Source organism: Vipera berus (assembly GCF_964194415.1).
Source record: "Vipera berus genome assembly, chromosome: 5".
NCBI lineage: Eukaryota > Metazoa > Chordata > Lepidosauria > Squamata > Viperidae > Vipera > Vipera berus.
This window is the reverse complement of record NC_138207.1, coordinates 3,680,366-3,692,342: the sequence shown is the minus strand read 5'-3', so window position 1 is coordinate 3,692,342 and position 11,977 is coordinate 3,680,366. Positions and strand designations below refer to the sequence as shown.

The following is an 11,977-nucleotide window of genomic DNA, read 5'->3' as shown; positions in this document are numbered from 1 at the left end:
AAGGAAGGAAGGAAGGAAGGAAGGAAGGAAGGAAGGAAGGAAGGAAGGAAAGGAAGAAAGGAAGGAAAGAAAGAAAGGAAGGAAGGAAGGAAGGAAGGAAGGAAGGAAAAAAGGAAGGAAGGAAGGAAAAGAAAGAAAGAAAGAAAGAAAGAAAGAAAGAAGGAAGGAAGGAAGGAAAAGAAAAGAAAAGAAAAGGGAAGGAGCAGGGGAGGTGGAAGGAAGGAAGGAAGGAAGGAAGGAAGGAAGGAAGGAAGGAAGGAAGGGAGGGAGGGAGGCCAGTTCAGAGAGCACCAAAGATCCCACATCAAGACGACTGTGTGCATCTTCTAGGTTGAAATTTAGCAAACCACTAAATAATACAGCTAGTCCTCGGCTTACAATGAAATCGTTTAGTGACCGTTCGAAGTTACAATGGCACTGACAAAAGTGACTTCCGACCATTTTGCACACTTACGACCGTCGCAGCATCCCATGGTCACTTCATCCAAATTAGAGGATTGGCAACCGGCTCACCTTTATGACGGTCGTGTTGCCCTGTGATCCCGTGATCCTCTTTTACGACCTTCTGACAAAATAAAATCGGTGGGGGAAGCCGGTTTCCCTTGACCACCCGGTTGCTAACTTACGGACCGCCGTTGAGCCACTCAACCAAAGCGGCGCCAAAGGTCGTTCCAACGGGGCAAAGCTCACTTGACCGTCTGTCTCGCTTAGCAGTGGAAATTTTGGCTTGCCTTGGGGCCGTTAAGCCGAGGACTGGCCGTCGTCCCGATTCCTGAGACCGCTTTGGGCCACAAAGCGGTTCTCTTTCTAGATGCCCTTCCTAGACAAGCCTGGTGGGCAGAGGCTCACTTGCACACATCACACCACTTTTGGGTAGGGTGGGGTGTTGGACTACATGACCTCCGAGGACCCTTCCATCATCATCATCATCATCATCATCATTATGCAAGGCAGCACCACAGCCCAGCCCAGCCCAGTCAGCTTGCACCCCCTCCCCGCTGTCGGCAGCCCACCCACCCAGATCCCTCACCTGAGGCTGAGTTTCTGCAGAGCACCCAGGACGTTCTCTCGGGTCAGGGAGAATTTATCTTCCGCCTTCAACCTTCCTTCCAGCATCCGGAGCAGCCGGGGATTCTGGGAAAGGTAGAGCCGGCCTGGGATGAATAGAAGGAGAATGAGAGCAATGGAGAGGGAGAGAGAGAGAGAGAGAGAGAGAGACCCACGAAGCTCTTGAAATACGGGGAGTCCTCGACTTACTAACAGAATAACAGAGTTGGAAGGGACCTTGGAGGTCTTCTAGTCCAACCCCCTGACTTAGGGACTGCTCACTAAGTTACAACGCTGCTGGGGGGAAAAAAGGGACATATGACCCCCCCCACTTCATGACTGTGGCGGCGATTCCCACAGTCACGCTTGACTGCTGGTTCAGATTTATGACGGTCACAGTGCCCCGGGCGGTCACGTGGTTCCCCCTTTAGCGACCTCCTGACAAACGGGTGGAGGCCGGACTCACTTAAGGACCGTGTGACTCAGCGAACAGCAGCCATGGTTCACTTAACAAAGGCGGCAAGGGAAGTCGTAAAATGGAGCAAATTTCTCGCTCAGCTACGTAAATTTGGAGCTCAACTGTGGTCGTAAGTGGAGGACTACCTGTATTGCCCGTTTTCCCCTCCCTCGGGCCCGGAGTCCTTTTGCATAGCACTTAGCAGATGCTGGGAGTCCTTGACTTACAACCATGTGCTTAGGGACCGTTCAAAGTTACAACGGCACGGGGAAAAAGGGGGACTTCGCACCGTTTTTCACTCTTATGAAAAACTGCCCTAAGTCCCTTTTTTTCTGTGCCGTTGTAACTTCGAATGGTTACTAAGTGGATGGTTGTAAGTTGAGGACTACCTGTACTGCTGAGTAGCAAGGATGAATGAGCTGATTTGAGGCCTGGCAGAGGTTTCTAGGAGCTTCAGGCGGCCTTTCTCAGGCGAAGGCCCCAGTATCCATTGGGTGATAATGGGTCTATTGTGCACTCTTGTTCTGTTCTGTTCTGTTCTGCGTTCTGTTCTGCGTTCTGTTCCGTTCTATTTCAAGTTCTCTTCTCTTCTGCATTTTCTCTTCTCTTCTATGTTCTGTTCTCTTCTGCATTCTATTCTATTCTATTCCGCCTTCTCTTCTCTATTCTATTCTGTTCTCTTCTCTTCTATTCTATTTTATTCTCTTCTCTTCTCATTCTATTCTATTCATTTTCTCTATTTCTATTCTATTCTATTCCATCCTTGGTGGAGCAGTGGGCTAATGCCTCCTTAAGTAACACCGGCTGCCTGCAATTAGTGCAGGTTCGAGTCCCACCAGGCTCAAGGTTGACTCAGCCTTCCGTCCTTCTGAGGTAGGTAAAATGAGGACCCAGATTGTTGGGGGCAATAAGCTGACTTTATAATAATGCCGCTCGGGGGGGGGAAGCCCTAATAAGCAGGCATATACATAGAATGAAGGCTACTGCTAAGCTTGTAAGCCGCCCTGAGTCTTCGGAGAAGGGCGGGATATAAATGGAATTAAAATAAAATAAATAAATAAATAAATAAATAAATCCTGATTTCTATTCTATTCTATTCTATTCTATTCTATTCTATTCTATTCTATTCTATTCTATTCTATTCTATTCTATTCTATTCTATTCTATTCTATTCTATTCTATTCTATTCTATTCCTATTTCTATTCTATTTACATTCTGTTCTATTCTACATCCCATTCCATTCCATTCCATTCCATTCCATTCCATTCTCCACCTCTTACCTTCAGCCAAGGAGGCAAAGGCATTGATGAGTCTGGCGGTGTATTGGCGAACAACCTCGCACTTGGACTGGATCAGCATTAAGAAGCTCCTCTGCAAGAGACACAAACACACACACACACCCAAATTGAAATAATTGCAGTTAATTCTGGAGTACTTGACAGAAAATAAAAACTAGAGCTACACACACAGGTAGTCCTCGACTTACGACCACATGCTGGGGCCAGAATTTCCACTGCTAAGCAAGACTGTTCTTAAGTGAGCTGTGCCTAATTTTACAGCATTTTTTTGCCACGTTATTAAGTGAATCATCGCAGTTACTTGCGCAGGTGTTGAACTAGCAGACCTCTAAGGTCCCTCCCAATTCTGTTATTCTGCACTCTCTCTAAAGGGACTGTGTACAGGTAGTCCTCGACTTACAATCACAATTGAGCATCAAGATTTCTGCTATTAAGTGTGTTTCGCCCCATTTGACAAACTTTCTTGCCCCTAGTTGTGAAGTGAATCGGCTGCAGTAGTTAAGTTAGAAATAGGGTTGTTAAGAAAATCATGTTTCCCTATTGATTTTGCTTTGTCGGGAGGTCACAAAAGGTGACCCGGGGAGAGTGCAACCATCATAAATACGAGTCAGTTTGCCACGTTTTTCGGAATTTTGATCATCTGGCCACGGGGATGCTGCAACCGTCGTGTGAAAGGCGGTCCTAAGCCCCTTTCTTCAGGGCCGTTCTGACTTCAGACGGGCACGAAAGGAATTGTTGTTTAAGCGTCAAGGATGAAACGTTGGCAGCTACGTGCCTCTGCATTTCAACTTGCCTCTAAGGGGGGGAAGGTGTTACTTTTCAGTGAGATAGATGGAGAAACGAAACTTCTACGATTTAGCTGAAGACCGTGAAAGCCTGAAACCTTTCCAAGGACACCAGAACAGGTGTGGATTTGAAGCGGACGGTTCCCATAACAAAGTGAACTTGTTTGTATGGACCACGTTAAGACGTTGTGGGTTTGGCTGGGGAACGTTATTATTGTTTAAATCGACGAACTAGTGTCTGGGTACCTCAGAGTTAAGTTTTGCTTCGACATTAGAAAGAGTACAGAGAAAAGCTGATTAGGGGACTGGAGGCTAAAACATATAAGGAACAGTTGCTGGAATTGGGCATGCCTAGTTTAATGAAGAGAAGGACGAGGGGGGACATGATAGCAGTGTTCCAATATCTTAGGGGCTGCCCCAAAGAAGAGGGAGTCAAGCTATTCTCCAAAGCGCCTGAAGGCAGAACAAGAAACAAAGGATGGAAACTCATCAAGGAGAGAAGCAACCTGTCAGAAATTTCCTGACAGTTAGAACAATTAATCAATGGAACAACCTGCCTCCAGAAGCTGTGAATGCTCTAACACTGGAAGTTTTTTAAAGAGGAGACTGGACAGCCATTTGTCTGGAATGGTACAGGGTTTCCTGCCTGAGCAGGGGGTTGGACTAGATGACCTCCAAGATACCTTCCAACTTTATTATTATTATTATTAATAAGAAGAAGAAGCAGAAGAAGAAGCAGAAGCAGTGTATTCAATAAACAATAAGATTTTCGGAGACAGAATGAACCTGGACTTTTATTTGGAATCTTGAGCTGGGTGCCGACAGGACGTCAACGACTCGCTGTATTCTACTTTGCAAGAAAAAGAAGGGAAATTGTGGGAAGGGATTAAAAAAGTCAGCAGTGGCAAATCAATCCCCTTATAGATGTTTTGAGTCTTTGGTCTACATCGAGACCGCCCCTCACTAACCTGGCCGTTGCTGTAGCAATCCAAAAGATCGTTGTTGATATAAGCCTGCAGAACGGTGTCCCGCTGTTCACCCGGATGGGAAGTTGTCAAACGCTGCAAAAAAACCCAGAGATGTCCCAGTAATCCTCTACGTAGGACCACAACTGAGCCCCACATTTAAGTGAGTTTTGCCCCATTTTTACGAACTTTCTTGCCACAGCTGTTAAGCGAATCACCTCAGTGGTTAAATTAGTAACCCAGTTGTTAGGCCATAGACTATGCCAGGGCTAGGCAACCTGGGCTCTTTTATGACTCGTGCACTTCAACTCCCAGAATTCCTGAGCCAGCCAGGCTGAGGGGAAAGGGAGAGGTTTCCAAGCTGAGCCATGCTGGCTCAGGAATTCTGGGAGTTGAAGTCCGCAAGTCATGAAGGGGCCATAGTTCCTCCATGCTGGCTCAGGAATTCTGGGAGTTGAACTCCATGATTCATGAAGGGGCCATAGTTCCCCCATGCTGGCTGAGGAATTCTGGGAGTTTGAAGTCCGCAAGTCATGTAGGGACCATAGTTCCCTCTCGCTGGCTGAGGAATTCTGGGAGTTGAAGTCCGCAAGTCATGGTTAACCCTAAACCACCACCACCCCCCGTTGGCTTTGCTTGTCAAGAATGTCGGAAAAGCTTGGCGGGCTGAGGAATTCTGGGAGTTGAAGTCCACAAGCTGTTGCCAAGCTGGGGACCCCCTGATTTATCGTGAGAGTTACCCAGCGCAAGGCCTGTAGCAAGAAAGCCTTGAGGCGGTCACTTCCGTCCATCAGGTCCTTCTTGAGCTTCTCGTAATCCAAAGAGGGCAGAAGGGGGACTTCCTGCACCTTCCTGCACAAAAAAAAGCGCCTGTGAGAAAGGCAACTGACTCTCTTAAGTCAGGGCATTTTCAATCTTTTCACCCACTGAACCACTTTTAGGATATGGCAAGATCCGAGTACCACCAGTCGCCTAGCAAGGTGTCAAAAACTTCATCACCAACCCCCCCAAAAGGTGATGTACAGGTAGTCCTCGACTTACAACAGTTCGCTTAGTGACTGTTCAAAGTTACAACGGCACTGGAAAAAGTTCCCTCCGAGCCACAGCCGAGCAAGACACCTGCCTGCCCGCCCAGCGGCGCTCTTGTCCGAGGTTTTCATGGTTGTGAGCATTTCTGTTGAGGATTGGCAGTGGGGGTGAGGTGGGGTGGGGTGTTTGGTTTTTATTCCTCCCATCTGCTGGGTGGTTGCAGCAGGTTTTGGTCACTTCACATGTCCCTGGGATGCTGTGACCGTCATAAATATGAATCAGTTGCCAAGCATCTGGATGTAAATCACAAGACCCTGGAGATGCTGCAACATTCCAGCTGATCGGCGCTTCTTCTGGGCTCAGAAGTGCCAGGATTAGCACTGAGCTCCAGCTGGATCCTGGCGCTGATCCTGGTGCTTCCGCTGAGCCCCGACAGCCCTGCAGCTCCAGCCGTCTCTCGCTCAGGCTTGTGCGGTGCTGCCACTGGTTCAGCTCATTCCCTTCCCCCGCTACCACTACTCTAGGATGGTGGCGTACCACCTGCCAGGTGCCAAGGTACCACAGGTAGTACCCGTACCACTGGTTGAAAAGCCCTGCTCTAAGTCCTAGAAAGACATGCGGTTTTTATAAAGGACATTAGATAACCCTTAGTGTTGTCATTTTTTACTGTGAGCATACTGGCCCACATTAAAAATGAAATTCTATTGCCTGCTCTCAAAGGAAAGCATATATCTACCCACACACATACATAACACACATATACTCATGGTATATACATACATACATACATATACACATACACCCATACATACATACATATATATATATATATATATATTAATCCAGGGGTCTTCAAACTTGGCCTTCAACTCCCAGAATTCCTGAGCCAGCCATGCTGAGGGGAAAGGGAGAGGATTCCATACTGAGCCAGGCTGGCTCAGGAATTCTGGGAGTTGAAGTCCACCAGTCATAAAAGAGCCAAGGCTGCCTACCCCTGGCTTAGCTCCATGCTTTCATCCTGGAAAGAACAAAGAAGAACTAGAGGTGATCTTTGATTTATGTCTATAACTCAACCCAAAACATCCACTGCTAAGCAAGGCCATTGTTGAGCGGGTTGTGCCTCATTTTACCAACTGGTTTGCCACCGCCATTAAGTGAATCACTTCCATGGCTAAGGGAACTGTGCGGCTGTTAAGCGAATCTGCCTTCCCCCACTGACTTTGCTGGTCGGAAGCCGGCTCGGATGGCTGCAAATGGGGATCGTGTGACGGGGCAGCTGTCACAATAACGTGCCAGTTGCCAAGGGTCTCAATCCCATGACATGTGAGACGCTATGACGGTCGTGAGGTCCAGGTCTTCAGTCACTTTTGTCAGAACCGTCGTAACTTCGAACGGTTGCTTAACAAGTAGTCATAAGTCAAGGGCTACTGCTACGAGTTTGGGCCTATTGGGCTTTTCTCTTCACAAACCACCCACGTCTTATGACCGGACCAATAAGAACCAAGAACTTACGTAGGGACCAACGATGCTCTTAACATGGTGGAAGCCTGTGTGATTTGAAGGAGAGAGAGAGAGAAAACAAATCAGAATATATGTAAGCAAAGGCCACTTTACCTCAGATTATGCCAAGGTCTGTTCCCCAGAACGATTCAGTCATTTGTTATGATGAGCATTCCTTATTATGGACCAGGACTTTCTAATAAATACTCCAAATACCTGGGCTTCAATTGGAAGACTTTTTTGGCTGGGGAATTGAAAGGAATTGGTGTAATAGAACATAGAACAACAGGGTTGGAAGGGACCTCGGGAGGTCCTCTAGTCCAACCCCCTGCTCAAGAAGGAGACCCTACACCATTTCAGACAAATGGCTGTCCAGTCTCTTCTTAAAAACTTCCAGTGTTGGTCCGTTCACAGCTTCTGGAGGCAGGTTGTTCCTCTGGTTAATTGTTCTCACTGTCACGAAATTCCTCCCTAATTCCAGGTTGCTTCTCTCCTTGATTAGTTTCTCCATCCGTTGCGTCTTCTTCTGGTGCTTTGGAGAATAGTTTGACTCCAGTATCTGAGGGGCTGCCTCAAGGCAGAGGAGGCCAGGTTGTTCACCAAAGTAACAGAGGGAAGGATGAGAAACAACAGTTGGAAACTGACCAAGGAGAGAAGCAACCTGGAATTAAGGAGAAACTTCTTGACAGTGAGGACAATCAACCAGTGGAACAGCCTGCCACCAGAAATCGTGGGCGCTCCATCACTGGAGATTTTTAAGAAGAGTCTGGACATTCACCTGTCTGAGATGGTATAGGTACTCCTGCTTTAAGCAGGGGGCTGGACTAGAAGACCTCCAAGGTTCTGTTCTATTCTAATTCTAATTCTAATTCTAATTCTAATTCTAATTCTAATTCTATTCCCTCTTCTTTGGGGCAGCCCCTGAGATATTGGAAGACTGCTATCATGTCACCACCCCCCCGGTCCTTCTTTTCATTAAACTGGACGGATCTGTATATATCTTCCCCGCCTTCCTTCTGGACACTAGACAGAATATTCCTGCGAAGGCCTTTTTGATAAGCCTGGTGGGGGCCATCGATTCCCTCTCTTTCTGACCCCCACCTGTCTCTCGGCAGGTTCTATAATCGGTGCCCATTATAAGCTGGAAAAGGCCGCGAGGACAAAGGCAAAAAAATGTCTAAAGTACAGATCGCATTACTCCTCTTCCGCATACTATCCGAAACGCTCGGGCCGACCACAAAGCTGGGCTATGTAACACAAGAGCATCGTTCTTACAAACGAAAAAGTGCAGGATGGCAGCAGGAAGCCACTTCGTAGGAGGTGTCCATCCATCCAGACGGGATGATACCTAATAGGCAATTAAAAGCCCCCCACCCCACCCCCACCCCCCAGGGCACAATGCTGGCCATTCATGGCAGGAACAGGTGGCAGATAGATTGCGTTCTATCGCACTCCGTTGATCTGTCACTCACTTGGATTTATGTCCCTGGATATTTTGCAATCACGACACTCCCCCACCCCATTCCCCCCCCCCACCGTGTTTCTTAGGAGGCACCTGCAACCCTGTTCACTCCAAGGACGTTGACTCACAGGACTTTCAAAGGTATGTGTGCACCAGTTCATAAAATCAAGCCATATAGGGGTGGGTTTTTAACTTGCTTGGTGCTTAATGTAATATCTATGTTTTCACCCGAAAGTAAGACCGGGTCTTATATTAATTTTTGCTCCAGAAGACACATTAGGGCTTATATTTGGAGAAATATGGTACATAATAATAATAATAATAATAATAATAATAATAATAATAATAATAATAATAATAATAATAATAATGATGATGATGATGATGATGATGACGACGACGATGGAAGGGACCTTGGCAGTGGTGGGATTCGGCCAGTTCGCACCAGTTTGGCATAACTGATAGCTAATTTTTGTTGCTCAGGCCCAGAATGGACTTCTGGAAGCGGCATCCACACAGAGAACCGGTTGTCCACATATTTGAATCCCACCACTGGACCTTGGTGGTCATCTAGTCCAACCCCCTGCTCAGGCAGGAAACCCTATACCCTAAACCCTAAACCCCTCTGCTCAAGAAGGAGACCCTATACCATTTCAGACAAATGGCTGTCCAGTCTCTTCTTAAAAACTTCCAGTGTTGGAGCATTCACCGCTTCTGGACGCAGGTTGTTCCACTGGTTAATTGTTCTAACTGTCAGGAAGTTTCTCCTTAGTTCTAGGTTGCTTCTCTCCTTGATTAGTTTCCATCCGTTGCTTCTTGTCCTGCCTTCAGGCGCTTTGGAGAAGAGCTTGACTCCCTCTTCTTTGGGGCAGCCCCTGAGAGATTGGAAGGCTGCTGTCACGTCCCCCCTCATCCTTCTCTTCATTAAACTAGACATGCCCAATTCCAGCAACTGTTCCTTATATGCCTCTGTCTGGCTGATGATCTTAACTGGGGCTTATTTTTCATGTGGGGCTTATATTACAAAGGTCCTAAAAAATCATGCTACACGGTAGAGGTAGTCCTCAACTTACAATAGTTTGTTTAGGGACCTCCTGAAGTCTGAACGGCACTGAGAAATGGGACTCATTTTTTATTTTTTTATTTTAATTCCATTTATATCCCGCCCTTCTCCGAAGACTCAGGGCGGCTTACAAGCTTAGCAGTAGCCTTCATTCTATGTATATGCCTGCTTATTAGGGCTTTCACACACACCCCAAGCGGCATTATTACAAAGTCAGCTTAATTGCCCCCAACAATCTAGGTCCTCATTTTACCTACCTCGGAAGGATGGAAGGCTGAGTCAACCTTGAGCCTGGTGGGATGCGAACCTGCACTGATTGCAGGCAGCTGGTGTTACTTTAAGGAGGCATTAGCCCACTGCTCCACCAAGGCTCATCCACCAAGCACCATTTTCCCACATTTACAACCACTGCAGCCTCCCCGTGGTCAGGGGAACAAAATTTAGATACTTGGCAATCGACTCGTATATATGACAGTTGCGGTGTTCCGATGTGTGTCCCCTTTTGCTGGCCTTCTGACGGGTAAAGTCAATGGGGGGGGAGCCAGATTTCACTTAACGACCGTGTGACTGACTTAGCAACTGCAGGGATCCACTCAACAAATTTGGAACGAAAAGTCGTAAAAATGGCCAGGAAAGTCGTAAACATGAGGCAAAATTCACTTAACAAAATGTTGCATTTAGCAACAGAAATGTTGGGCTGAGCCCCGACAGCCCTGCAGCTCCAGCCGTCTCTCGCTCAGGCTTGTGTGGTGCTGCCACCGGTTCAGCTCATTCCCTTCCCCCGCTACCACTTCTCTAGGATGGTGGCGTACTACCAGTACATGAATCCTGCCATTATGCACAGGCATAGTATAGGTGGTACCTTGCTCAATAGCAGTAACTGTGAGAGGGGTCTCGGAGTCCTAGTGGACAATCACTTCGATAGGAGCCAGCAGTGTGCTGCAGCTGCCAAAAAAGCCAACACAGTGCTGGGCTGCATTAACAGAGGGAGAGAATCAAGATCACGTGAAGTCTTAATACCACTTTACAAGGCCTTGGTAAGGCCACGCTTGGAATCCTGCATCCAGTTTTGGTCACCACAATGTAAAAAAGATGTTGAGACTCTAGAAAGAGTGTAGAGAAGAGCAACAAAGATGATCAGGGGACTGGAGGCTAAAACATATAAGGAACGGTTGCTGGAATTGGGCATGTCTAGTTTAATGAAGAGAAGGGTGAGGGGTGACATGATAGCAGTGTTCCAATATCTCAGGGGCTGCCCCAAAGAAGAGGGAGTCAAGCTCTTCTCCAAAGCCCCTGAAGGAAGGACAAGAAGTAAGGGATGGAGAAACTAACCAAAGAGAGAAGCAACCTGGAACTAAGGAGAAACTTCCTGACAGTGAGAACAATTAACCAGTGGAACTCCTTGCCTCCAGAAGCAGTGAATGCTCCAGCACTGGAAGATTTTAAGAAGAGACTGGACAGCCATTTGTCCGAAATGATACAGGTTCTCCTGCCTGAGCAGGGGGCTGGACTAGATGACCTCCAAGGTCCCTTCCATCATCATCATCATCATTATATTATTATTGAAATCCAGGTCATTTTTGACTTGCTGAACAAATCACGGTGAAAGGACCTGGTTCCGCCATGCGGGAGGCATTTGAGCCCTTCTTATTTCCTGGGTCTGTTTTTGAAGTCTTGGACTTCAGGTGGTCCTCGATGTATGACCAGAATTGACCCCTAAATTTATGTTGTAAAGTGAAAAAATTTGCTTAAGTGAGTTTTGCCCCCTTTTACGACCTTTCTTCCTACACTGAAAGTGAATTTTAAGTGAATCCCTTGCAGCTGTTCAGTTAGTAACACGGTCGTTAAGTGAGTCTGCCTTCCTCCCCCCCCCCCCATTGATTTTGCTTTGTCGGAAGGTCACAAAAGAGAATCACGTAACCCCGGGGACGCTGCAACCGTTGTAAATATGAGCCAGTTGCCAAGCGTCTGAATTATGATCACTCGATCCTAGGTGGGCTGCAAATTATGAATTATGATCACTCGATCCTAGATGGGCTGCAAAGGTAGTATGGAAAATGGTCCTGAGTCACCTGTCAACGCTGCTAACATCGGATGTTTTTGCATTGACAACAGATGGAAATGTAACCCATCTTTTCCCTTTCGCTTTTAGAGTTAGATGATGCTGGGAGAGGGGGAGATGCGAACGAGAGTCCAGCTAGACATAACAACACTAAACGTAGCGTGGGAATCAAGGTTACTGAGCCCAGAGCTGATAAAGAATTGGCAGGCTGGAGAGCTGGAGAGCTAATTGGGGGATGTGATTTATGACTGTCAATTGGAGGAGAGAATTGTGCTTTGATACTAGGTGCCCGGGGGGGGGATTCAGTT

General features: G+C 47.1%; 1 protein-coding gene across 2 annotated transcripts in view; it reads right to left on the bottom strand.

The window, feature by feature from the left end:
• The window catches only part of ARMC9 (armadillo repeat containing 9), a 136,232-nt gene that overhangs the window by 75,277 nt on the left and 48,978 nt on the right, over nt 1-11,977 (bottom strand). For both annotated transcript variants that reach the window (XM_081329439.1, XM_081329438.1), the window contains exons 10-14: nt 7,095-7,129; nt 5,294-5,405; nt 4,557-4,649; nt 2,786-2,876; nt 1,031-1,154 (exon numbers count right to left, since the gene is read on the bottom strand). In XM_081329439.1, coding sequence (XP_081185565.1) covers nt 1,031-1,154; nt 2,786-2,876; nt 4,557-4,649; nt 5,294-5,405; nt 7,095-7,129 — 455 coding nt within the window. The remainder of the gene's footprint in view (nt 1-1,030; nt 1,155-2,785; nt 2,877-4,556; nt 4,650-5,293; nt 5,406-7,094; nt 7,130-11,977) is intronic.